The 27,587-nt window shown below is 39.6% G+C and overlaps 2 protein-coding genes across 2 annotated transcripts; one reads left to right on the forward strand and one right to left on the reverse strand.

The window, feature by feature from the left end:
• Positions 1 to 3,612: 3,612 nt before the first annotated feature.
• dlec1 (DLEC1 cilia and flagella associated protein) lies at positions 3,613 to 20,968 on the forward strand. The gene is made up of 38 exons (XM_017453710.3): positions 3,613 to 3,865; positions 4,631 to 4,771; positions 5,023 to 5,179; positions 5,278 to 5,388; positions 5,596 to 5,786; positions 5,940 to 6,136; positions 8,356 to 8,443; positions 9,094 to 9,181; positions 9,625 to 9,798; positions 9,943 to 10,079; positions 10,599 to 10,691; positions 10,936 to 11,026; positions 11,280 to 11,442; positions 11,691 to 11,883; positions 12,000 to 12,073; positions 12,207 to 12,363; positions 12,476 to 12,569; positions 12,808 to 12,938; positions 13,059 to 13,217; positions 13,410 to 13,540; positions 13,635 to 13,788; positions 14,000 to 14,110; positions 14,198 to 14,319; positions 14,420 to 14,614; positions 15,322 to 15,389; positions 15,484 to 15,635; positions 15,778 to 15,893; positions 16,626 to 16,696; positions 16,798 to 17,021; positions 17,239 to 17,382; positions 18,015 to 18,137; positions 18,228 to 18,322; positions 18,885 to 18,972; positions 19,190 to 19,390; positions 19,494 to 19,655; positions 19,843 to 19,996; positions 20,097 to 20,217; positions 20,322 to 20,968. The coding sequence occupies exons 1-38, from the start codon at positions 3,770 to 3,772 to the stop codon at positions 20,446 to 20,448; spliced, it is 5,094 nt and encodes a 1,697-aa protein (XP_017309199.2). The 5' UTR covers positions 3,613 to 3,769; the 3' UTR covers positions 20,449 to 20,968.
• A 289-nt stretch (positions 20,969 to 21,257) lies between these two features.
• On the reverse strand, positions 21,258 to 26,470 carry acaa1 (acetyl-CoA acyltransferase 1). Its single transcript, NM_001200546.1, is given in 12 exon segments — positions 21,258 to 21,451; positions 21,561 to 21,706; positions 21,783 to 21,838; positions 22,143 to 22,322; positions 22,405 to 22,595; positions 23,191 to 23,271; positions 23,360 to 23,458; positions 24,023 to 24,065; positions 24,196 to 24,275; positions 24,391 to 24,448; positions 25,847 to 25,940; positions 26,270 to 26,470. Coding segments are annotated over 12 exon segments (1,257 nt in total). The 5' UTR covers positions 26,423 to 26,470; the 3' UTR covers positions 21,258 to 21,375.
• Positions 26,471 to 27,587: the final 1,117 nt, after the last annotated feature.

The raw sequence follows: 27,587 nt of genomic DNA on the forward strand, positions 1-27,587 counted from the left end.
ATATTATAATTCATAGGAGGACAGGAGTTCTGCATATTAAGTGTTCAATTGAGTAACAATAGAGGTAGAGGAAGCGCCATAAATACATGTAGTGTGTATTAGGTAAAAATCTTCTACTATATGTCACGCAACATTTAGAGGTTTTAGTGAAATGATCAGAAACCCAGGAACACATCAGCTTGGAAAAAGTTACAAAAAGCATGAGGTCACACAGGTTTTCAGACACAACAGGGTATAAATAGGTATAGGTAAGGTATAAAACGAAAACTAATAAGTATTAAGTAATCAAGCACTAACACAAAACAGCTGGAAGCAATCAGGTAACAAGCAAATGATAATAGAGGAGGTGGAGACAGGACCAAAACAAGAACATAAAAATATGAGCGCGTGGTGATTGATGGCTAGGAACGCATTTTAACAAAGCCAGTTCAACTACCTGCATGTTTCTGGGAGGTGGCAGGAAACCCATGCAGATGCAAAGAGAACATGCAAAGAGAACTAACCCTAACTCCTTAAAGACAATAACCCAAGCGTTTACTCTCTTGTGAAGTTAATAAGACATCAGCTTGTCCTGTTAAGAAGTAACCAAAAAGCCTGCTGCCCTGAAGATTTTCTGTATCAGAAAACTTAAAGTTACAGCTTATAAATAAATATTAAATGAGTATATTCTCACAGAAAATTTGTCAATGTCAATGTTTTTTTTTTTAATCTGTGTGTACTGTAAGTTATTAAAGAAGACTAATCAACTCCTTCTGACCGATCAGAATCAAGAATTCAACTATGCTGTGCTATAATACAAGTTATTCCCCTTTATTTTGTAAGATTGATTTCTGCCTCACTTTTATGCTTTGCATGTGTTTGGAATGAACACTACACCTGAAATAATGTCAGATCTCCCCACCCTACAATTATAAATAATGCCATCATTTACGCAATCATCTCTCGGTATGTAACTTTGCTTCTGAATGGGAATATTTTCGGCATTAGGTATCAACTCGTATACTAGTATATTCAACCTGGTCATGGAGGTTTGAGCCAAGTTAGGGCCCTTTGATTAGTAAGTGTTTAAAGCACTGTCAGGTATATAAGCGAGGACACAAGTGCAGGCTGACTGATTTTTATTAACCCAAACAATCAAAACAAGAACGGGATTCATGGCTTAGCGTCAAGATGCAAGCAATGAGCAATCAAAGCCTTGGTAACGACTGGTGAAAATCAACACAGTGTGTATACCTTGCGAAGGTGTGTCTGAACAGTGAGTGCTTATATATTGTGAACGTGGCTGTGGTGTGTGCAATCAGTAATTGGGTGAAAGTGAACGCGAGAATGTTTGTCATGGAGGTGTGTTGGAGCCATTGTCGGCCATGTTCGTAGGCCGCGCCATTTCTGGAAGGTGTAATTCAACGCCGATTCTGGTCTATCGATGACCAACCCAACCTTCTTTAAGGAAATGAAATTCTGAATTTCAGGGATGCACCCTGCAGCTCTGTGAAGAAAAAGCTAATTCTGATTTTTTATTTATTTATTAAATCTAAGCACATGCAGTTCATCTAGGCCTGTAAAATGAATCTTGTTCCATTGATGTGCCTGGCTTGAATACATGTTTGTTGTCAGCACCATTTCTGGCACTGCAAACAGATTTTGGTGGATGGTACTACAATGGAAATGCATCTATGTTTTTGCATAAACAGTACATAAAAATGACATTTAGGCACAGAGGAAGTTATGATTGTTTCCATTACTCTCAAAAAACAAAGTAAGGTGTGGTTAGTGTAGGTTACACAAGTTGTATTAAAGGTAAGACATAAAACTCACGTGACCATTGAATAATTTGGTAGGCAAGGCCAGTGGGGTGGTGGTGGTGGTGGGGGGGTTGTGGGGGTGACTACATCGGCGAGGCCAGGGGGAGTGGCTACTATGGCAAGGCGGGGAGGGGGGGGGGTAAAGAAACAAACGTAATGCTCCAGCAACAAAGTAGAGAATACGGGGAACTTAAAAAGATAACTAATCAACTAAGCAAAAACAACAAATGGTGAGGATAAAACAGGAAATCAGTGGGACAAGTTCTGCAAGGTCAGTCAGGAATTGCCCCTGACAACAACATGCTGAATCTACAGCAGCAGAAGACCACATCAGGTTCCACTCCCATTGGCTAAGAATAGTCTACACAAGCTCACCAAAACTGGAAATGTAACCTGATCCTTTTCCAATCTTCAACTGTCCAGTTTAAGTGAATCTGTGATTGGCTGATTGGAAAATTGCATGATGGAGCAGGTGCACAGCTGTTTCTATGAGTACAAATTAAAGAACTAGTGCAAAATACCAGGTTATTTTCCACATGTGCAAAAGTACCTTAAACGGCTTTCTGCTTTTCTACTTTCTGCTCTTCCTGAGTGATCCATTTTCAAACAGGTCAAATTGCTGAGACTATTTAAAGCAACTCATTTCTACACCTAGTCCAGTTTATAAAGTCAAATTTCTCACACAAGCTCACTGTTCTTGCTAACACAAGAGACGGTGTTTATAAAAAAAACCAAACAGTTGTGATAGACCTCACCTTATACTCTATCACTGCTATAATAACTATTTGAACTACTCTCTAACTGGATTTTAGTATAATGGATTTCTTAGAGCCTGCACTCCTTTATGGAAAAATCACATATTTCATGTTTATCATATGATTATGTGAGTAATCTGTAATTACATGACAGACAGGGTGGCACTGAAAAAGGTAGTGTCATCGTCTCACAGCTCCAGAGTCTCGGCCCTACAGGGGGAAAAACCCAATAGAAACCCTCATAAAATTTGTAATGGTTTTAATGGTTGTAATGAGACTTGTGATGGTATTAATGGAAACTGTAATGGTCCCTGTGGGTCTCTACTGGTGATTTGTTGTCTTTTATTTATTGGTGGCATGTTATGTCTAGTGGATACCATTAAGGATCAATAATGGTAATTGAAATGGTTTTAATAGTTAGCTGATTTGTAATGGTAATTGTAGTTGAAACCATTAGAATTTCTGTGATGGTTTCTGTTGGGTTTTTTTTTCAGCAGGTTGGTTTGATCCTGAGTTGAGTTTCACATGTTCTCCATGTGTACATTGTGGTGTGCTTCAATAATGCACCATCCAGGGTGTATTCCTGTCTGACACCCAGATTTTCTGGGATAGGCCCTGGATCCACCTCTACCCTGAACAAGATAAAGCACTTACTGAAGGTGAATGAATGAATGAATGAATGAATGTGAACGTGCATTTCACCATATTGAATGCACATGAATTCAAGTAAATTAGAAAATTTCTATATAGCCCAATGACTCCTTATTGACCATAGTGTGCACTATATAGGGTGTGGAAACCATTGATTTATACCCTTCATAGTCTGCTTATGAAGTGATTTAGCATGTACTTGTGACTCAGCAAATACACATGCGCTATCTAACTTTCCTGAAGAAAACCAAGCGTTTACTTCTTATCAAAAGATGGTTATCTCTTAGCTTTTGCTCTTAAATACCGGCGAAGCATGTTTTCAGCACTACATAAACATGCGGAAATGAGACAGCGCGAGCCCTTTAAGGCTCAGCGTCACTATAGTAACAGCGCGTGTACATAAATGACGGCTACATCAAAACATATAAACTCCTGACAGGATTTAGCAAGCGGTTTAGCTCCATAGGCTATATTGCCACATACCTAACAAAAACTATCTGTCAATCTTATTAAATTAGCGAAAAATAGCTTGTTATTAGTTTGAGTGCTGTTAAAAAATAAATGTATATAAATATGCAAGAGGAATCTGCCCAAAGATGTGAAAATGGCATCGAGCCCTCCATGAACCGACACAAACCAGCATCAGAGAAAACTCAAGTAAGGTTTAATTTGACGTTTAATGCAAGACAGGACAGGTATAAACGACATTCTTCAGATAAAATAAATAAATAATAAATTGCATCTATTACATATCTTCTCTTGTAATAATAAATAAAAGGTTATTTAACTGTTAACTGTTGAACTGCACTTATTATCACAGCCTTATCTGAAACTGAACCTAAAAACTCAAAAACACTTTTGATATATCAAATTATGTGCAATTATGGTTAACACTATGCTATACATGTAATATATCTTTAATGATATACACCCCCCACCTACCACCCCCGTACTACAGTTTCAAGATGAAATTATACATGTTTATTCCTGTACAAAATGTCGATTAGTGTTAGGGGTATTTTTTGATGGTTTTTTTTTGTTGTTGTTGTTAAATAAATTATTATAACAGCGCATACTGTTTTCCAACAAACTTCTTGGCTATGTCAAAATACTTCTCGGCTATGTGTTTGTGTGTATGGTGTTTCACACTGTGTGATATAACCACACCATTTTAAAACAATGCTGCTAGCTCCACCCCCTGAGTACCATGAGGTCCTGTGTTGAGCAGGTATTAAAAATCATCTAGCTGGAATCTTTGGTTGTGGACCAGGGCTTAATAGTGGCTTACAATATGTTTGTGTACCTTTCAGAAGGTGGAACTCGTCAGTTAGACAAAGAAGACAAATCCCATCTTTTCAGTCAGAACTATTTGGCTCTTCATATTATTGTCTTATTAATTTTAACAAATTTTCTACCTGACAGGACATTTCTCATTTACTGGCAAGTATATTCAAAGACCTGTACACAACAGAGGTCATTGGAAAAGACACTGTTGCCAATCTCACCAAATCATACAGGAGAGAAAATGACCACCATGCCAAATACGTGGAGGCACTACAGCAGGTGACTTTTTATCCTACCCATTACCAACAAGAATAAAGTTTCATGCTTAAATAATATAAAATATTTTCTATATTATTATTTACATATCGTTTCTTACATATCATTCTTGCCTAACCCAAAACGTAAACTTAAATCAAAAGGCAAAGAAGGTGGCATGTTCCTAAATGAATGTTTATATGTAATAAAGCATAGCTGACCTAGATTATGTGTTTCACACCAAAAAAAGCAGTTTTACTGGTTTTTACATGCAGGTTCATTTAGAGTACAACAGGCGAATTCAAGATGCTGACATGTTGGAGAAGCACATCATTCAGGCCCGACTGAAGGCCAGTGTTAAAGAGGAGCATGTCCAGTCTCAGCTCATGGAGGAGGTGGGAGAATCCTACCATCAGCTTGGCTTACCTCCAGGTACCTGTATATAGAAAACAAGCAAAGCATCAGCTCTGGGGTTTCACATTATATTTTAAATGTCCTGTGTGATTAAACATTGTTTTATATCCTGTAAGTCAGGTCAACCTTCATGTGGTGTGTGGACAATAGACTTCTCAAGAGTCACAACCTGATTTGCCCCCAGGACTACATAACACAGCAAGTGCCATTTGTTAACGCTCCACAAGGTAATCCTACATTCACATATAAACATATACAGTATATTGAAATTGAGAGAACCTCTGGGGAAATCTAACTAGAAACATTTTAAATGAATTTATCTAGAATTTAATTCTTGCTATTTAATTCTTGATATTCGTTTTAGTATAATTGTCCTATGGGTATGCAAACCTTCGCACTTAACTATATAATTTTTACCCCTTTATTATTTACAGGGAAATCTGTGCCTGGCTTTGCTCAGCCAACTGTCTCTTACAACATGCACGTGTCCACACAGCCCCAGGATGACGGCTACACGATAATCCCTGAGCCTGTTACGGCCCAGAGTCTGCTGGAGGAGTCAGAGGGGACGTTCACGCTGCCCTCCTCACAAGAGACCTTCTCTATTAGAAACGATTCCTCTAAGGTCACTCTGTTTTTCTGTCCTTTTTCTACACAGAGTTTATTTTAGAATACTAAAGTCTTGCTTTTTGCTTGTTACCTTGAATTTGCTTGTCTGAATTTAACATGTCATGCAGTAAATACAAGTGTTATATTTTTGTGTGATTTTGCACTTTAGAAGGTCCGTCAGGCGCCTAAACCATTATCTAAGGAGAAGCTGAGACATGAGGACAGTGCCGCCTTGCAGAATTTAAAGAAGTGCCAAAACTTTCTGCGCAACCCTCACTTTCAGCCTTTGAGTCATCAACGAGGGGGGAAATCTCTCATCATGCCAGAGAAGAAGGTGGAGAAAGGAGTAAAGGGCAAGAAAGAGAGGTGAGGGGTGATTTCAAAACAGTTATGTTTGTTTCTGATTTTTCACTGATCAGCATTGTTCGCAATAACCAATCACTGATCAGCACTGTCCACAACAACCAATCACTGATCACCATTGTCCACAACCTCAGCACTGTCCACAACAACCAATCACTGATCAGCACTGTCCACAACAACCAATCACTGATCACCAATGTCCACAACAACCAATCAATGATCAGCACTGCCCACAACAACCAATCACTGATCAGCACTGTCCACAACAACCAATCACTGATCACCATTGTCCACAACCTCAGCACTGTCCACAACAACCAATCACTGATCAGCACTGTCCACAACAACCAATCACTGATCACCATTGTCCACAACCTCAGCACTGTCCACAACAACCAATCACTGATCAGCACTGTCCACAACAACCAATCACTGATTACCACTCTCCACAATCACAATCACTGATCACCACTGTTCACAACAACCAATTACTGATCACCACTGGTTCCAGTGTCTATTCTGATAAATGTTACTGAACTAGTAAGCAGTATAACAGCTTCTTTCTCTAACTAAAAAGCGTTAGCCTACATGTAGTATGAAGGTCAGAAGAGACAAGGTTAGTCTATCTACTAGATAGATTAGGAATCTATCCAGCAGTGCACATGGCACAAGAAGTCTTCATTAATTTCCTTATTTAATTACCTTTGCAAAGTGAACGTGTTGTTAATGAGCATTTCTGTCTCAGTTTCTGTCAACAAAATGAACACTGCATTCTTAGTTATACATGTTTGCTCGGTGTTTTCATGGCCAGCAGTGTGTCTTTGCATTATTAGATCATAGACAATACACTGAACAAAAGGTCTAGATTTCATTCGTACATGTGCACCTGCTGTTAATAGTCAGCACGAAGACCAAATAGGTAAAAGGTAAAGGTAAAAGCAGTGAGCATGTAGGAGATATATGAGTTTTGTGTCAGATTAAGCCAAGCTTTCCAAATCCCCTGAATATAAAAATGACTGTGCCTTTTATAAAGTTCCATTATTGTGCTAACAGTCTGCATTTGACAACTGCTGAGGTATTAATTCTATCAAAAGGTATCAATCAATCTAACAGGGCAAACCAGGGCAACAGGAAAACCTGTCAGTTGCATGTTCCGATATTTTTGATCACTTGAATTTTTAATTTTTTTTAAAATCTCAAAACACAAATGTCTTCAGTGTATAACAAAAACAAAAGAATTGCCCTTGTCATTCCAGTACTTTCAGAGGGGACTGTATTAACTGCACTTATACACTATAATTGTATAATTACATTCTTATTATTAATACTTAATCGTGACTATCATTGCTTGCGGCTATTCCTTTATTGCTATCTGATACCCATCATAATTTTCTCTCCGTTTCTGTCCACGAATAGAAGCTCAGTTCTGTAAATACTGATCCAAGCCTCCTTAATGCATTGTATAGCATTCATAATAAAATGTAATCCTGTTTAAATCACATCATACTACGCTTAGCATTACGTACATATTAGTTTTGGCAAACATGCCTGACTATTTGAATGGGTTCCTCAAATGACATCACACAGATGGTGAGGTCTGATGTGCTGTTGTAGGAAAATAATCAACAGGGTGAGATGTGATGAGATGTGAGTTTCTATTATCATCCTGAAGTTGATTATTTTCATATAACAACATGTCCTGAAGTGGTTTATTCCTTTTATTTAAGCACTGACACTGGAGACTCCTTCCGTAAATGCCTTGTCTTTAACCTAATACAGGTGCATACGGTACTGTACACACTGTTATAATATGCAAGTCAGATTAGTGAAGTTTTATGGATATATAACAAAGCAAAACATGGGTTTACCAAGTAATCATATCTTGTGATCATACTGCCTCATATGAGAAATGGATCTTTAGAGTGAGACTGGACCATTTTCCCCATTCGTTTGACAAATTCACTGAATTTTGTCCGTCTGCGACAGTCAGACGGCCGCATAGCCCGCTTAATCCGAGTCCAGCTGCTCTCATATTATGTGACTTTATTGACCTTGTCGTCTTTGTCCTGTGGGTTTTTTTGTTCTTGTGGTCCCGCTTGACAAACCTGCTCATTAGATACAGCTTCCTTTCTCTCTGCTGAACGTTAAATCCTTCTGTTGAATTTCCCATATTGTTCATGACAATAAACCAGGGCTCTGATTTCACTCTGTGTCCTCTTTAGGTCTATCCCTGAAGATCCTGTGCCAATTTTCATCGCCAACCCACCTGTAGTCCTGTTCACGGACTACCGTATCGGTGACGTCTATGAGGTACTATGAGACAAGCTGTCTCATAACTGTCCACGATTTATTTAAGCAATAAGTGTGTCATGGTTCATTAACAGTTACAGCTTGATTCCATTACTTGTTAATAACTGTTTCATAATAAGCATTATGTGACACAAGTATTGTTAAATGCACTTTTGGGTTATTTTATCAAAGACTAATGAGAATGAAAACATTTCAGTTTAAATCTGACTGAAAGACTTGAACTTTATGATCTAGAATATAATACAGTAAGTAATGTTATGTTAAAAATATACAGTAAAAAGTGGACATTTTGGAATATATAGGTGCAACAATATTTTTAAAAAAAATGAAAATTAAAACAAATGGTGAAAGCAGGATATGAGACATTGATAGACTTTTTGATTAAAATACATGATTAAAATGATGTATGAATGCCTAAAGTGTCATCTAAGAAGTGTTTCAAAATAGGAAAGATTTGACATTTGATGGATTTAAACGCAAGATGAAGTTGAAGTGGCATGTCTTTAATTCGACTTAATATCTTTTTATCGTTGCAGGTATCAGGGTATTGATAAAAACAGTTATCAGTTAGACACTACCATTATTAGATGTTCACTATTGTTTTGCCAGAGTTATTTTTGGTTTTTAATGGTATGTCCTGTCTCATTTAGACCACAGTGGAACTGAGGAACATTACCGCCGCCAGCCGCCATGTGCGTGTCATCCCACCCACCACTCCACACTTCTCTATTGGTCTAGGTGAGAATCCAAAACAGTTTCCTACCACTAATATACTACTTTAAAAAATCTAAATAAAAAAAAATCTGACCTGATTTGTTCTGTCCGTTGAAGGTTCAGGAATAAAATTAAATAATGTTCATGACATAAATCTGTACTGAGGAGATCCGTGGAATTTATTGTACAGTTAAAGTGATCCCTGGTTGCAGAAGGTTTAAGAACCCATGACCCATCAGCTGGTCATTTCAGGGGAACAGCGCCATCTACAGATGAAAATCTGTTTACAACATCAACCTAGTTGCAGTATATTAATTACCGTCCTGCATGTATGACATTGATTATGTTTCTTCCAGCTATTATTTCAGGATTTAAATCTATTGTATTTTTCTACAAGTTTGGGGAAAAATGCTCAGGAATTTGTAGATATTTGCAGAATGTGTGTCTAAGAGAAATGTGGTGCTCAGGCAGGTTCCCTGGTGATGGAGGTGTCGTAGCTCCTGGTATGAATTGCCAATACACGGTGCGCTTTGCCCCTGATTCTCTGGCTGATTATGAGGACTTCCTGGTGGTCGAGACACAGTCACCATATCCTCTGATTATACCAGTGCAGGCGCACAGACCCCCACCAGTACTCACATGTAGGTCAATGGAAAGAGTTTCATGTCTTACTCATTTAAAAAATGATCACAACTTTTTCACTTTCCCTAATTAATATAATCAGGTGTTGTTTGAATGATTTAATCTGCCTGTGTCCCTGATTTCTCCATCTCTGCCCATCCCAGTGCCGGATGTACTGGATCTAGGATACTGTCTGGTCGGAGGGGTGAAACCCATGAATGTGGTGTGTCATAATGTTGGTTATAGCGCTGGAACTTTCTGCATCATGCCCAAGAGACAGTGGCCTGCTTCCAGCCTCAGGGTAAAGTAACATACTGTACATAACATGAGACCATAGTCTTAGAACAGCTCAAGATCAAGTTCAAAGCCATGACTGAAGATTAAACTGCATTATTGCAATTTGTTTAAAATATTCTGCCTGATATATACAGTAACTAATAGCTTTATTTGGGTCTTAGATGTGTGTATCTGCTATTTAGTAAGATTGCTTGTATACTCAGGGCAGTATAAATCATTTGGATAAAAAGAATTTACATTTTATATGTACTACTGTATGTAAGCAACACAACATTATATATATATATATATATATATATATATATATATATATATATATATATATATATATATATATATACTGGAGACTTTTGGGACACGCTGTATTGTCAGAGCTGCTGTTATAGAACAGTAATCATCTTGACCAATCAGATTTGAGATTTCAGCAGCACTGTGGTCTAAAGTAAATTTGCAGTATTTACAGTGCTTTAATACACGGGATGATTAATATTGCATTGCGTATTGTATTGGTGTATTTTCTCAGTCTGCAGTGACAGCCTGCTTTGCAGAAGAGCCTCCGTTCGCAATCAGCCCTTCTCTGTTCTACTTGCTCCCAGGCCAGGTTGAGGTTATGCAGGTAAGAGATTAATTACCGTAATATGTAAACATGCTTCTTTAATGTCCCCAGTGAATCTTTTTCAATGGGCATAAATATGTTACATGACTTGTAACCTGATTTTAGTCATTCGGTAGTGACTTTTGTTTTGCTTTTTTTTAACATTCACTCCTGTGAATGTCTGCTGGATTTCTGACTACACTTGAGCAGACTGAATCCTTTGCCTTATTTCTATGAATGAGACTTATTTTGTTTTGCTGGTCAGGTTGTTTTCTTCCCCACGACTGCCGAAAGCTTAGCTCAGAGCTTCACCATCGTCTGTGACAACTGTCATGTGAGGGATTTCTCTATACAAGGTAATGAGCCATCCGTTAAAGAAATACCTTTTTACCCCAAAGCTAATATTACAAACGAGTAATGGAAATCTTATGCAAAATCTTATTTTGGAATAAAGAAGAACTTTAAATGGCTTAGGTTCACAGCTAATTATCCAACAATTTATGAGTCAAACGGAGTTACATAAAACATTTAGGAAATTTAAAGTTACAAAATACAAGTTTGATCCTACTTCATGTAGCTCATTTTAAATGGGATTTGTGTGACTGGCAGGCACGGGTCAGCTGGTCATGCTGGAGCTGGTGGCTGTAGAGGGCGGTGAGGATCTTCCTGCACTTGGGGAACTGCGTGACCTGACTGCCGATCATTTTATAAGATTTGACCCGACCAACGTGCACTCTGTGCTCCAGAAAAAAGTGATGATCAAGAACAATACGTAAGCACATCTATATTAAATGACTAGATGTTCCACATGCTTACCCTGCTATAAAACTATTGTTTATCCTGTTATTATTATTATCCACATTGCTAGCTTAAATAGATTTATTGCAAAAAAAGAAATGATTCACTTGGTCATGATGATGCCTGCACACACCATGCTACAAATAAACATCCCTTTAGCCATCAAGAGATAAATAATGTGGAACTAAAGGCTGTTGGTGTATTTGTTGTGATGTGTAACAGGCATTTGGAGCTGCCGTTCCACTGGCAGATCATGAAGCCCAACCTGCAGTGTCTGCTTCCTGGAGAGACTCCAGATCCATCCTGCATCCAGCATCACGTTGCCACTGACAACGCCTTCAGCGTCAGTCCAGCCACTGGCCTGCTGGCTCCTGCACAAGAGTGTGTGTTCCTCCTTACATATTGCCCAGAGGAGGTACACACACACACACACACACACACACACACACACGCACACACACACACACACACACACACACACACACCTAAATGCAGTTTATTTACATAGTGTATTTTTCTTTTTTCTCTTAGTTGAGGGATTATCACAGTGTCTGTCACTTGGTCATAATGAACGTCCCGAATCTGCAGAACATTCATGACAACAGGTAAAAATAAATCAACAGAACAGTTGATTATCTTTCACATAAAATCATGATTTATATTTTTATATGTTTACATATTTTCAAGAATACTGTCTTAATCTTTTTTTTTTTCTTTCACTTTATTACTACGCTTAAGTCCTGCTTCTCAGCGGTCGGACCCGGTTGGTGACGTGATCGTGATGGAGCTTGAAGTAAAAGGCTCCACTGAGCCATTCAAGATCCTTCTAGAGCCGTACGCCCTGTTCATTTCAGGGGAGAGCTACATACACACCAGCATCCGCAAGGGATTTAAGGTGGCATGCATTTAACTTTTAATGAGGATCTTTTGCGAAAGAGGCCATGAATTTGTCCTTTTTTCTAATGTGTGTGTGTGTGTGTGTGTGTGTGTGTGTGTGTGTGTTTCAGATGTGGAATCACAGCAAGTCAGCCATTTGTTTTCAATGGGAGTTTATCAGTGACTGCCACAATATTGAGATCCAGCCCTCATTCGGAGAAATAGGTAGCAATAACAATAATCATAATATTAATCATTTTGAGTATTCATGATAAAGCGCATTAATGAAAGAGTCTGTAATCATCACTGAATTGACTGTACTGTACTCAATACATACGAAAACATACTTTGTAGTCAATGCACTGTTAATTCTAACCAATCAGAATCAAGAATTCAACAGTGCATTAAAAGCTCATCTCAGATTACATGTATGATGCCATGCGTTGTGTGTGTTTGCATGTAGAAACGAATGAGTGTTTTGATATGGATCTGGTCTTGACCGGAGGCCGACCGGGTCGCCTAACCACCACACTTCAGTGTCATGTTCAACACCAGTCAAACCCTGTAGTCTTGCCCATAGAGGTCACATTTAAGGTGAGAGGAGGCTGCATTTTATTCCAACCACTCCAACATGGTATATACGTTTAGCTTAATTCAACATAATCTTTTCTTTCTTATTCTGTATGTGTGTGTGTATGTGTGTGTGTGAGACAGGGGCCGGAATTATCTGTAAACGTACCCAGTGTGGATCTGGGGCTCCTACAGCTGGGTCAGGAAGTCTGTACTACTCTCGAGATAAGCAACAGCAGCCCTTTAGAAGCCCAGTGGAGCCTGGAAGAGATGCGCACTGACCCTGCACTCGATCAGGGACAGGTACACAAACATTTCCGCAGTTCAGGAAAGTGTATAATATGTACCATGTACCGTTAAAATCGGTATCTGTATTGGTAACGTTATAATTAACATCAGTCAGGCTCAGTCTGTTTCCTGTGGAAGTATCAGATTTATCAAATGTATTTGTTTACTTTATCCGTGTATGTGTTTTTGCTTGTATTTGTGATTTAGGTGATCATAGAGCCCAGTCAGGGTGTTCTGCCTCCTTCATCTTCCTGCAGTGTGAATGTGATTTTCAGAGCCGTGTGCTGTCAGAGCTTTGAGTCTGTCTTGCAGCTTGCTGTGCCGAATGGCACCGGTTGGTGAGAACAAAAATCCTTGGAAAAGTACTGTACAATGTACATCTCTATATGTCTTTTGACTCATCACAGTGTGTATGGGGGTGTGTTTTCTTAGTCACCTGCCTATTCGAGCAGAGGTCCAGTGTCCTCAGGTGTGTTTGCTGAGCTCTCAGATGGTGCTTCCTGATCTGTATATAGGAGTCGCACAGAGCGGCAAAGCAACGCTGTTTAACCAAACTCTACTGCCGGCACACTTCGTGTGGTGTAAGGTAAGACAGAAGTGCACCGACCTGCCGCGGGAAATGAGATTCAAATCTTAAGTGTAATATTCAGCTAAAACGTTTAAACTATTTTATTTAGGTAATTTCCTGCTACTGGATCTCAGAGGTTACTGTGTAGTTTAGGAACAATTAATTTCAAAGAGGTGTCTGGTTCTACAATACAGCAGATTAGCATTCTTTCTGTTTTTTTTTCCCCTAGCTCCAGGGCCCTCAGGCTCATCTCTGCTCTGCCAGCTTTACCCCATCCTGTGGCACTCTGGGGCCCAACGCACACATGGAGATCAGCGTGTCCTTCACCGCGCACACTGACGTAAGTCTCGACAGCATGCATACTGTAACACAACTACACCAAGCAATTCTTTCAAATATGTCTGGTGTATGTGTATGTACTGTACAGGAGGAGTTGACCGAAGTAACAGCTGTGTGTGAGGTGGAAGAAATGGAGAAACCTCTTGTGCTCAGCTTCTGCTCCAAAGCCAAGGGTCTGAGCGTGTCCTACTCTCTGCCTCATACAAACTGGTACAGTCTCAAGCATACACATTCAGTTTAGACGTATGGCTTTAGATACATGTATATACATTTAAAATGTGATCGCTCTCCTCTTGTTTTCTGTCTTTAGTGCTGCATCAGATGTTCCTGATGAGCAGCCAGTTGTGTTGGACTTCACCGAAGACGAGCTAGCCTTTATTGGCAAATCATCGAGCAGACAGCTGCTGATAACCAATCACACCGCAATTTCAGCCTCTTTCATCATGGAGGCAGAGGTCTTCAGTGGATGCCAGTCCACGGAATCAGTCCAAAAGTCTAAACACGGGTATGATTACAGATCTGCGTATGTACTGTATATCAATGTACATTCATATATACATATACATATACATATACATAGGAGCCTTCAGTATTAGTGTTAAACCTGCAGCAGGCCCATGTTATCGCCTCATAAAAGATAACAGCCAGTCATGTTCCAGTATGTGCAGTTGAGGTCATAAGGTCATATATACACCTTGCAGAATATGAAAATGTTAATAATAATAATAATAATAAGAGGGATCATAAAAATTGCATTTAGTTTTTTATTTAGTACTGCCCTGAATTAGCTATTGCACATAAGCTATTGTAATAACAATTTACACCGATCATCCTGTTCAAAAGTTTACCCCCCCAACCCCCCCCAACAATATTATTATTATTATTATTATTATTATTATTATTATTTTAAAAAGTGAAAATGGCTTATTAAATATAATTCAACTAAGTGAAAAAAAACCTTTGATTTTAAACTGGATTTTGTTTTATGTAAATTATTTATTGTGTTTTCCCTTAGATGGTTCTTTATGTATAATGTCAAACCACCAGATCATCTTCTTTATTTTACTTTCATTTTTTTCCATCTCATGTTCTGAGGTGTTGTATTTCCTGAAGCATTTGCAATCAAAATGAAATATTTGAAAAGTTAATCATCACCAGCAGAGCAAATTTCTGTCTGGTTGTAATGTGCGTTGCTTTAATGTGCTCTTTCAGGGGTCGTTATGTGAAAACGCCTCTCCGAGTTATGCAATCAAAGAAAATAGAGGAGAAAGAATACGAAGGTGAGCGCTTGTTGCTTGTCATATATCCAGCCTTTGCATTATTTATGCATAATTATGAGACTTAGTATCAGCTCTTTTATGTTCTCTGGCACAGACTTTGTGCGTGGACTTCTAGCTCATGGGAAAGGTGTGGCGTTCTTTGTCGAGCCAGCGAAAGGGACGCTGGGGCCTTTTGAAACTGTCACCATTAACATCACTGCTCACAGCAACATGTGGGGCGATTATGAAGACCACCTCGTCTGTAAAGTACATGAAAAATTTCATTACATGAAAAATTTTATTACAGATTGTTCTGTTGTGAACAATCTGTAATTAAATGAATATCGATAATATGCTTCCCATAGACATTAAGGAGTTGAAAATAAATAATCGTGTCTCTGTTGATCAGGTTGGAGATCTGGAGCCGACGCTTATTCCAATGAGAATATCTGTCAAAGGGTGCCCTATATACTTCCAGATGATTGGACCACAGCCTGAGAATCAAAACCAAGGGCCAATTATACGGTGAAGAGAAACATTCAAATCTGAATGTATATTATAAGATATTTATTAGTCCCTAAAGGAGGTTTTTTTTGTGATTGCCGTGGCCAAAAGTGCTCGATTTTGCTGGGGCAATTTTCAAAATTCATGATGCGAACCAATGTTTGTTGGTAAACGAGAGTTTTCAGCTGTACCCGTGCGACGCACATGAATCGATGCGGGCCTTTGGCGAACGCACATTGTGATGTCGTCACATGACACGTCTTGGCCCAAATCTGTAGAAAATCTTCCGGTAATTTATCCAAAAAAAATGTAAGCACCTCAGAATATTGCACCGTTTGCTGGAGGGACTGACTTATACCACAGTGCTTTTGACTGCTTGATTCACACTGGTCAGAAATTGTTGATTCGTTTCCTTTTTCATTGAGGCATTCATTATAATACGTTATCAGTGCGTACCATCGTATTATACGTAACTGTAAACAGATAAAAATCCAAAATGCATATAATGTATATATGCAAATGAAAATGTATATAATGCAAATGTATATAAAGAAATAAAATGCCTTGGGATGTGCTGTTATTGGAAAGTAATCAACTTTGAGGGGGTAAGAGTAACACCGTTTCATGTCAGGCCACATATATCACCCCATCCTGTCGTTGATTATTTTCCTATAGCAGCATGCCCCCCATCATGTTTTATTCCTTACTTAGCAAACATTATGTATTCATTTTAATAAGAGTTTACCTGTACAGATTTGGAACTCATATTTCTGGAGGTGACACAGTGTCCCGGTCTCTCCGTTTGAACAACACCAGTGCATATGGTGGGAACAAATATGACATTCCGATAAGATTATTCTTATTATTATGTATATGATGATATTTTGATTATCCTCGTATAACCCGTTGACCATTTGCTATTTAGATATCCGATTGGACTGGCTGACCTACAACAAGGAAACCGAAGACAGGAAGTTAATAGACTTGCTCGTGGCATATGGTGAACCTTTTCCTCTTAAGGACGTTGACGGTAATGAGCTTGTCGGAGGTCCGAACTCCCACGTGGCTTTATTGGCGAGGTTGGATCAAAGCCAAACTCCCAGCACAGAAGGAAGCAGCTCGTCTCTCAGAACCAAATCGGAGACTTCAGTAAGCAAACGTTTGAAAATTTGTTTTCATCTGAACCGCATGTGGGTTTGCAAAACGAGAGCGAGCAGTTTCTCTCCTTTTCATCTTGCCATAAACAGACATGTATTTGCAGATCATAGATCAATTTGCTGACCTGGTATTGTTAGGATACGTATCTGTTGTTGTATCTGTTGTTGTATCTCTGTTTTATCTGTGTGGTTTGATGTCCTCTTGGTAGGATTTTGAAGAAGAACAGTGTGAGGAAGACAAGCGAGGAGCACAAGTTTCTCTGGTTTCAATGAGGAAACTGTTTAATGTATTTATCCAGCCGCACGAGGGATATGCTTCAGATTACCCATACTGCATCACTCCACAGCAGATAGTACGTGTTTTTGTTCATGTCCGGAATTTCAGCATCCTTTATCATTTCTAGGTTTTAGCAACAGTGTCTTGTCTCACTGCTAGTTCCACATTATATTCATATGTTCACTCGGCTGTATACACCGAATGGATCTCAAACTGCGATGTGGGGACCTCAGACGTCTGTGACTTATTTAAACGAAATGAATGCCAGTCATGCTAATATTATTCCTGAAATATTATTCATTTATTATTTTGTGATCAAAATAAAAAGCTGTAATGGTTCTAATGAATAAATATGATAGGACCCAGTTCTCATATATGCTTATTGTTTGAAATAGTTGGATTATATTCGTAAAAATAAATCTCCACTGCAATAAATAAGTTTGGGTTTGGCTGTAAAAGGGTGTCCTGGCTGGTAAAGTTTTTTTCATTTTTTTTTTTTTTTTTTTAAAACCTCATTTACAAAAATCTCATTACAGAATGAAGCCGAGTAATTAACTTGCAAATCTGACAAACTTCTGTAATGTGTTTGTATATAATGCTTTAAGTGAAATTAAATCAACGGACGTCATTCTTAAGATCTTGCTCTGGACCAACCAGCTGACTCTGTTGTTATTACACTAACTAAGACAATGTTTTGTATTGCTTCAGGTGGTCCCTGCAGGAGGTACTAGCACCATCCATGTTTCTTTTACCCCTCTCACACTGTCTGATACAGCCAGCAGCCACACATGTGTGGGTTACGCTCTTGGCTTCATGTCACTGGACTCGAAGGTAAGCTCCCTTTCAGCTCATTTAGTGAGGAAGTGAAAATAGAAAGACCAATCTTCTCAACGCAGATGTCCGGATGCTGTTGTTGTCCAGGTGGTGCCGAGCCTTGTGGGTAAAGTGGCCAGAGCTCAGGGTTATGAGCTGGAACCTCTGAGACTGGACATGTTGGCGTGTGTTAAACCAGCCATGTGAGCCACAGACACACACACACACACACACACACACACACACACACACACGGAACATTCAATGCTGGAGCCTTTAAGAAGTTAAAAACAGAATGATAAAAGAAAGATTAACATTTACAAACTATGGAATTACAGATGCAAAGAAGAAAAGAAGAGTAAAAAAATGAAAATGAAAAAAAATATGCAAGAGAAAGTGACAGAAAGAAACTGAAAAAAAAGGGTGAGAAAGAAAGAAAACCAGAAGGGAGGAGAGAAAGTGGAAAAGTGAGAATGTAGAAAGAAAGAATGAATGAAGGGAAAGAGAGAGAGGGAGAAAGAAAAAGGAACGGGAGGAAGGAACGAGAGAAATAGAGAAAAATAAAAGAGAGAAAATGACAATGAAAATGAAGCAATGAAAAAGTGAGTAAGAAAAAACAAAGAGTGAGGAAGCAAGAAGGGAAGGGAGAGAAAGAGAATTGAATGAGAATCATTGTAAGAAAAATAAAAAGAAAAAGAGGATAAAAGAAAAGAAAAAAGCATCTGGCAAAGGCAGAATGTGAGTAGCTTTTGTGTGTGTGTTTAGTCTGACAGTCCAGATGGAGGAGGATGAAGACGCTTTGGAGTTCAGTGCTGCTGCTAGTGATTTACTCGATGGACACACACTCAGACAGGTGCTTTAAAACAAACTCACATTATTACGAATGTTTCCAGATCCTCTCTGAGTTCCTCTACTGGTTCCTCTCTAAGTTCCTCCCTGAATTCCTCCCTGAATTCCTCTCCGAGTTCCTCTCGGAGTTCCTCTCCAAGTTCCTCTCCAAGTTCCTCCCTGAATTCCTCTCTAAATTCCTCTCAGAGTTCCTCTCTGATGAAAGGCTTTTTTTATTACAGGAGTGTGTGACCGTGCGCACGCTGCAACTTATCAACAGCACCGACGTTCCTCTGAGTTTCACACTCAACACCCAGTGGCCATTTTCTGTCCTGCAGCACACACACCGGGCCGGCTCCAACTCTCCATCACACACACACAGGCTTGTGGGACATGCTGAGAGACAACACACACTGCTGCTGCCACCCAAACACAACAAGCAGGTCTGGATTCCGCCAACCCAACAAACACACACAGTGACTTGACTTTATTAAAATGAAATAAACAAAATGAGTAATTAGACATATATTTTGGTGGCGTTGGCAGGTGAGGGTGGCTTTTCACCTCTCAGCGTCCCTCCTGACCCATCAGAGTCAGCCGTGTACCGAAGCCCCGCCCACTGTGACAATGCTGTGTGGTGAGAGAGGAGAAAGGAGACTGAGATTTCAGCAGTCTCTTACTATTCAGTACAGCAACAACTCTGAACAGGTATCACACACTTACAGCTACAAATATTTGTTCATACATCATCCTCTTTTTTCCTTGTCTTGAAGTTAATAAGATTAAAAAAATAACAAAAAAAAATTCATCTTGCCATTAATCACCTTCTGACCAATCAGGATTGAGAAGTTCATGTTGCCTGCGTTACACATTAATCCTGTTGTTCGGTTTTTAGAGCGTAGCTCTGTGTGCCCACTTGGCACTACCCACGCTGCACCTCTCGTCTGATAGCATGGACTTTGGCACCTGTTACGTGGGTCAGACCAGAGTTAAAGAAGTGTACCTCTCCAATCGTGGTGGCTCCAGAAGTTTCTGGACCGCACTGCTAGGTACAAGTGTTTTTTTTCTGTAATGTTTATAAAAATTTTCTGTTCCATCGTGTTCTACTGAGATTCGTGGCCACTTTACACAAACCTTTTTTCGTTGTAGGTGTAGATGCTGAAGAAAAGAGTAAAGTGTTCAGAGTCACTCCAGACCATGGGCTCTTAAAACCAGTGGAGCATCCCATCTCCTCCTCTAGACAAGCGCTAGAGATCAGCTTCACCCCGAGGTACTCCGACTAACAATACGGCATTCGTGTAATATCCTTTTTTAATTCTATTACAAAATTATAGTACTGAAAGGACATGCCATTCTTGAATCTGCTTCCCACAGTGATCAGGAGTCATTCCAGACCACAATCACTGTGCAAGGAATTCTGGGAGAGCCCTGTCTTACTCTGCAGATTTATGGAAGAGGATCTTTTGATGAGAGATACATATCCCAAGCACCTGACACCTGAGATTAAAAAAAAAAGAACGCTCCGACAGTTTTATCTTTATTGTTATTTATTAGAAAATGATGCTACTTTTACTTATAGAACAATTGAAAGTCAGTCAGATAGGATCCATGTTTAATTCTCTGCAATCCTTATACTGATGACAAAGCAAAGAAGCTTTTCAAATGATTGTTAACATCTTATCAATATTTCAGTCTTGTCTGAGAATTTTCACTATATGGAATATTCGCTTTTACATGAAGAGTCACTGATCTGAGGTCAGTAGAGAGGGTATTATTATGGATGGATGGACGACCAGACGGTTGGATGGGTGGATGGATGAATGAATGAATGGACTTTTATTGATCCCAGAGGGGCAATTTTAAATAGTTGGTTAACAAGTAACAGAAGTCTATCTCACCCAGAATCGTATCTGTCAATACTTATCTTCAGAGCCTTCCAGCACAAGCATACATTCATTGGTCTCATAAGCCTAATAAGCCTAACTTCTACTCGTCTCTTCAAACATAATCATGTTTTCAGGTCACATGGTAATGCAGTAGGTAACGCAGACATTTCCCAAATTACGGCAGTTTTTAGGCTGTAAATTATTTAGGCTACAGTAGACTAAGGAAAATTGCTTCTGGGTGTCCAAGATGGCTGCCCTGTCCTAGACTTCCATTATTTGTTAGTTTTTGTTTTTCCTCCTACTCTTAACTCCTCCTTTAAGCATTACAAACTTTACTTTACTGATCACCGTTTATTTAGAGACCAAGCCTCTGCTGTAAATTCATCATAATTCAGTCTTCACTCTGACTAAAGCAGGAGCTTAATTCTTACATAAGTGTTTAATTAGAGTTCGCAAATTCCACACGTTCCTCATGATCACAATGGAATCAACATGCTTCTTTTAGAAGCTTCTCATCGTGCTGTATCGGACTCCGATCTTCTTCAAGGTCCAGGATACTCGAAGACTGCAGCGGCTCCCATGCCAGTTCCGATGCACATGGACACCACGCCGTAGGCTCTGAAAGAACCAACCGGATGTTTACTTCGCACGCTGTATCATTCCAAACGCACCATCCGAATCCAGACGTGGTAAATAATAACTGAGAACGCAGAGCAGTCATATTCACCTCCTGCCCCTGCGTTTGAGTTCGTTGAGTAAGGTCACGACCTGGCGAGCTCCTGTGCAGCCCAGCGGGTGACCCAAAGCAATGGCACCACCACTGGGGTTTACTTTCTCCATTGGGATGCCTAATTTCTCTACACAGTAAACCGCCTGTGGTTCAAAAAGCACATGTTTAGCAGTTTCGCCGAAAGTCTATGACATGTAGGGCTTCTAGAAATCCACTCACCTGACTAGCAAAGGCTTCATTGATCTCAAAGACATCAACATCATTGACAGTCAAACCTGCAGGGGGAAACATCTGAACATGATATGATCTACTCAGAAAGCAGAGATGCAGCCTAATCCATATTCTATTAAGAGCACACTTTGATGTTTGAGGTTTAATTTTTGCTTTTTTATTGTCGCTGGGTTTTATCAAACGTTTACATACTAGAACTTAATCTGTTTCGGCAAAAGAGAAACATATTTCAGTTTAATCAAGCTTATAGTTTTCAGAACTATATACAGTGGAAAATACCAGGATTTCACCATGTGAAGGGTTTTACAAGGGAGGAGAAAGAGTCCTGCAGCTCCAGAGTCCACCTACCTGCCTTCTCGAGGGCGGCTGGAATGGCGTAGGCTGGCCCGATGCCCATCACGTCTGGAGGAACGCCCACCACGGCACCGCCTCTCAGAATTCCTAACACCGGCAGACCAAGAGCCTCTACCGCAGACCTGCGACCCATCAAAACAGCTGCTGCTCCATCACTCACCTGACTGGAATTACCTACACGCACACACGGAGATCACTAATGGTGGAATATCAGCAGTAATCCATCAACCCTGATTTTAAACTCACTTGTACCCACCTGCCGTGGTGCTGCCATCCTCCTTGAATGCAGGGCGCAGTTTGGCCAGACCCGCCATGGTGGTGCCTGGTCGGATGCCGTCGTCCTTGGTGACCGTGATTGTGCGCTCGATCCCGTTCTCTTCCACAAACTTGGTGGTAACTGGAACAATCTCCTGCTCGAATAGACCCTGTTTCTGAGCCTGAGCTGCCCTGAAGTTCAGGAAGAGAAGAATGAAAACTATGTTTAAATGCCACATGGCTGTTCTTGATTCTGATTGGTCAAATAGCAAATCACAGAGCATATAACCATTGATGTGGTGAAGTTTGTGGTGAACATTGTGGGTTAGTAATGATTTTCTCTTTTTTTTTGTCTTATCCTCGAGAGAGAAAACGAGAGGTTGATGAGGGAGTAACTTTTAATATCTGTGATAAAATATGTGATAACAAGAACCAACACATTTCGCTGACGTTCCATAAACGTAACCATAAACGGATAAAAAGTACACGTCCCTCTTTAATTAAAACAAGTAACCCTTGGCAAATTGGCATGGTTGCACAGTTATTACACTGAATTCTTTATATCATCTCATCTCTAGTATATACAGTGTGTACAGGCAATTTCGGAATTATTGGCACCCTTCATGAAAATAGGCTAAATTATTTGACACATTCAAAGAGTGATATTCATAGTTTGGGATTATTGGGATGCTGCATAACTTGTTTGTTTTTTTTGTTTTGTTTTGTTTTCGTGGGGTCCTGATGCTGAGTCTTCATAATATTTTTTTAAATATCCTGATAATCATACTTGTGCTGAGAGCTGCAAGCAAATGAATCCTGCTTCTCTCTGGTGACTCCGTATCTCTCTGCAACATTCTCTGAAGTGATTCTATAAAAAACAACAACAGCAGGTGATAAAGTCAGCATTTCAGTGCTAACAGGACACTCCTGTGTAAGTGTTGTAGGAGCAGCTTTACCCCATGGGAATGAGACACTCTCTGGCCTTTTCATTATCCATCAGTCTGGAGCTGAGATCTCCCGGGTTTCCAACAGAACGCAGAGACATGCTCTCCACCCTGAACACACACACACACACACATATATATATATATATATATATAAAATGTAAGCTAAAGGCTATGAGAGTCATGTGATTTTGATCTCAGCTTACACCACAGCAATTTAGGAAATAAATAAATGTTTTATTCATTAAAATTCATAAAATTACTCATCATATTTATCCATTTATAGTTACATTATATTCGTCTTGCTATCCCTCACCAGACTCTTCTTTCTTTCTTTCTTTCTCTCTCTCTCGAAATTAACAAGCCAAAAAAAAAAAACGAAGCCCTCCTCTCCTGAAGAAATTCCCGTGTCGGAAAAACCTAAAAAGCTAAATAAATATGCCTTATAGGCAGCACTACTGTCAGAACTGCTGTTAATAGAAAACCAATCACGATTGAGAATTCATCAGTGCTGTGGTATAAGTAAAGAATAAAGCATTATGTTCATTCATAATTATTGGTTTAATTTGTCAATTCTACATAAAGCATCTTCTGAGTTCTGAATTGGGTACAGTTTGACGCTTATTCAGTGTTATCAATAGAATAACTCAAATAATGTCACAAACGAATACTAACCCACATGCAAGGCCCAGGTCATGAAACCCATTCCTGATACCACCTTTAAAAAAAAACAAAACAAAAAAAAAACAGAAAGCTTGTTGTTATAACAGGTCATGCCTTCCCATTCGCTCATAACACAAAGACATGACATATTTACTCTTGGGCTCTGGAGTTCTCCTAATTCTCACCTGCGATGTTAAGAAGCGCTTGTAATCCAGACGAACACTGACGGTTTACCGTGTACACAGGCACCGTTTCTGGAAAGCCACTGGAAATCAGAGATGATTGCATTTTAACACATATGAGTTGATATAAAAACTGCTACTATTATTATTATTATTTATCTGCAAATCAGTATGAATTCATATTGTGCATCATTATACCTGATGAATTGTGCAATCCGGGCCATCACAGCTCCTGCACCCGGCTGTAACACATTACCTATAGGAGGAAAGCCACCAGATTATACTGAGATATACTCAGATTAAGGTCCTTTTCTATATCATAGTACACCAGTACCGTCATGACACAGTACATTAATAACCTTTCAGTCTGTAGGTTACATAACATATATGGTGTAAACAGAGTTAAACTTAAAGTGCACCCATTATGGTTTTGAAACATGTCTAATTTTGTTTTAAATGTTTAAATAGATTTACATGCATCCAAGGTCAAAAAAACACTTTAACGTGCTCATAATTTAAACTGCAGCGTTAACCTATCCCCCCCCCCCCCCCCCCCCCCCCCCCAGTGTTACAAACGACTCGTTAAATGATCCGTTCTAAAGGATTCGTTCTAAACTCCTCCTTTCAGAGAGCATACTCTGCTCTGATTGGTCAGATGTCCCAGTCTGTTGTGATTGGTCTACCACTGTCAACATGTTGAAAAGGAAACGCCCACTAACATAACGAGATTCAGCTCCGTCTGTCAGCGAGCAGCCGATGAAGACCAGAGGCGGGGCTTTTATGTAATAAACCTACATAGGTTAGTACAGGAAGTAAAGTCGGGAATCACTAACGACTCGTTTCAGCTGTTCAGAATCGGTTCTTTCTTTTTGGAGTCAGTAACTCTGTGATTTTTGAAGCATTGCAGACTTTTTACATTCACAATCAGCTCTATAACACACTACATGAAAGGTAATGTTTGAAAAACCATAATAGGTGCACTTTAACTCTATCGCTTACCGCTTATTCTACACAGGCTCGTGGGGGAGCCTGGAGCCTATCCCAGGGAACGTGCGGCATGAGGTGGGGGACACCCTGAATGAGGTGCTAACCCATCGCAGGGCACAATCGCGCACCCGTTCACACACTTCAGATAATATGGAAATGCTATTCAGAATACAACACATGTCTTTGGACTCAGGGAGGAAACCAGAATATGCAAGAATACTTGCAAAGCCCCTTCTAGTAAACTAAAAAATAAATAAATAAGGCTTCAAAGTTTATGCTTTGTCATGCATACATAAGGATGAAGGTAAGAAACGACCTATTTTATATACAGTATACAGTATAATACCTTATATATTGAAAAAGTAGATATAGGAGTTAGAGAAATAGAGAAGGACAAGTTGTCTCAGTGTACTTATGGATGTGAACAATGCTGCTGGAAATGCAAGAGCTGCACTATTTCAATATAGTAGTACCAAACTGTATCAAGTTTAAAGTTTCACTTTAAAAAAAAAAATGTAGATATGATACTATGGTTGTCTGGTGACTAGGACAGTGTAGTAATGTCCCTGCTCTGACACACGCACTGATCCTTCTATGAAGTGTGGACATGAATACAGTGCGTCCGTGCTGGGAAACGCTGCTGAACTCTCGTGGAGTAGTGACTCACCAACACACACGTCCCCGAGTTTATCCGGGGACAGTCCCACGTCCCTCAGCACCGCTATCATCACTGCACTCAGCAGCTCGTCTGGGGTCGTGTCCTGTAGGGAACAAACCGGTCAAAAGTTTGGGGACACTTGACTGAAAAGTTTCTCATGATCTGAAGGTGTGTGATTAAATGTGTGAAATCGGTGTTGTAGACAACAATATAATTGTGCCGACATACTCATTTCTTTCATTAGAAAACTAACATTTTATTTACAAAAAATATTTGTCAAACGGTCGAATCAGAGCGAAATATTCCGAAAAGCAGCCAGAGTCCAGCACTAATCTACTGTGTTCACCTTTATCACGATATGATTTTTTTTGACATATCAAAACCCCTTGAAAACAAACGCGCACGCGCGCACGCGCGCGCACACACACACACCTTGAACGAGCCTTTCTTGGCCCTCCCTATAGCAGTCCGTAAACCGTGAACGATCACCACATCTTGAGGGTCAGCTGGAGCGCGCGCGCTGCAAGGCTGAAATTCCGCGCGTGACGATGACAAATGGCGGGAAACAGTCTTGAGCCTGTTCATCACTGAAGGAGAGCTGAGAAACATGGTGACATGAACATAAATTGCAAAAAGAGGACTTTAGTCTTTACTCTGGACTTACTTCCGGATCAGGTTCGCTACAGCAACTCTTCTGTTTCTGGCACGAGTTCAAAATAAAAGTCCCCAACGCATATGACTCTTATGTGAATATTAGCAAGTCAGCTAGCCACATCACCACATAGAACAATAAAAAAGGGAAATAAAGGATTTATTAGTCTTTATAATTAATGTCATTTGCAATTACTTCCACTTAATCATTAATTATTGTTGTTTTTTTTAATGGACACATTAGTCATCCACATGATAAGATAAGATCAAGTTGTATAATCATTATCTTGACTCATGGAGAACGTACAATATTTGACAATACCACTGATATGAGTCTGATACAATATTATATGATACAATTTTGATTTATAAGGAGATGTTTCGGTATTAGACGATACCACTGAGTCTGGTACGATACGATGCGCTTTTGATTCATAAGGAGATGATTCGAAATTAGACGACATCACTGTGTCGAATACGATACGATATGATTTTGAATCATAAGGAGACGGTTCAATATTAGACTATACCACTGAGTCTGATACCATACGATTCATAAGGAGATGATTCGATATTACACGATACCACTGAGTCTGATACCATACAATTCATAAGGAGACAGTTCAATAGACGATACCACTGTGTCGAATACGATACGATATGATTTCGAATCATAAGGAGACGATTTGATATTAGACGATACCACTGAGTCTGGTACCATACGATTCATAAGGAGACAATTCGATATTAGACGATACCACTGAGTCTGATACGATATGATTTTGAATTATTAGGAGACGATTTGATATTAGACGTTACCACTGAATCTGATACGATACGATCCAATATCGTTTACCAAGAACAATTGCAGTCCTTTACCGCTATTGGACAGGAATAGCTTACAAAACTTAGGCACTTAGTAGTACCTACTCAGCGTGGCTCAAGGTCCCTTTCCAGAACCTTCACACTAACTGTTCCTCAGTGGTGGAATGAACTTCCAACCTCAGTCCAGACCGCAGACTCTCTTGCTATCTTCAAAAAACACCTAAAAACCCACCTCTTCCGTAAACACTTAACTAACCCCTAAAACTCCAACACT

Source organism: Ictalurus punctatus, chromosome 23, assembly GCF_001660625.3.
Source record: "Ictalurus punctatus breed USDA103 chromosome 23, Coco_2.0, whole genome shotgun sequence".
Classification (NCBI taxonomy): domain Eukaryota; kingdom Metazoa; phylum Chordata; class Actinopteri; order Siluriformes; family Ictaluridae; genus Ictalurus; species Ictalurus punctatus.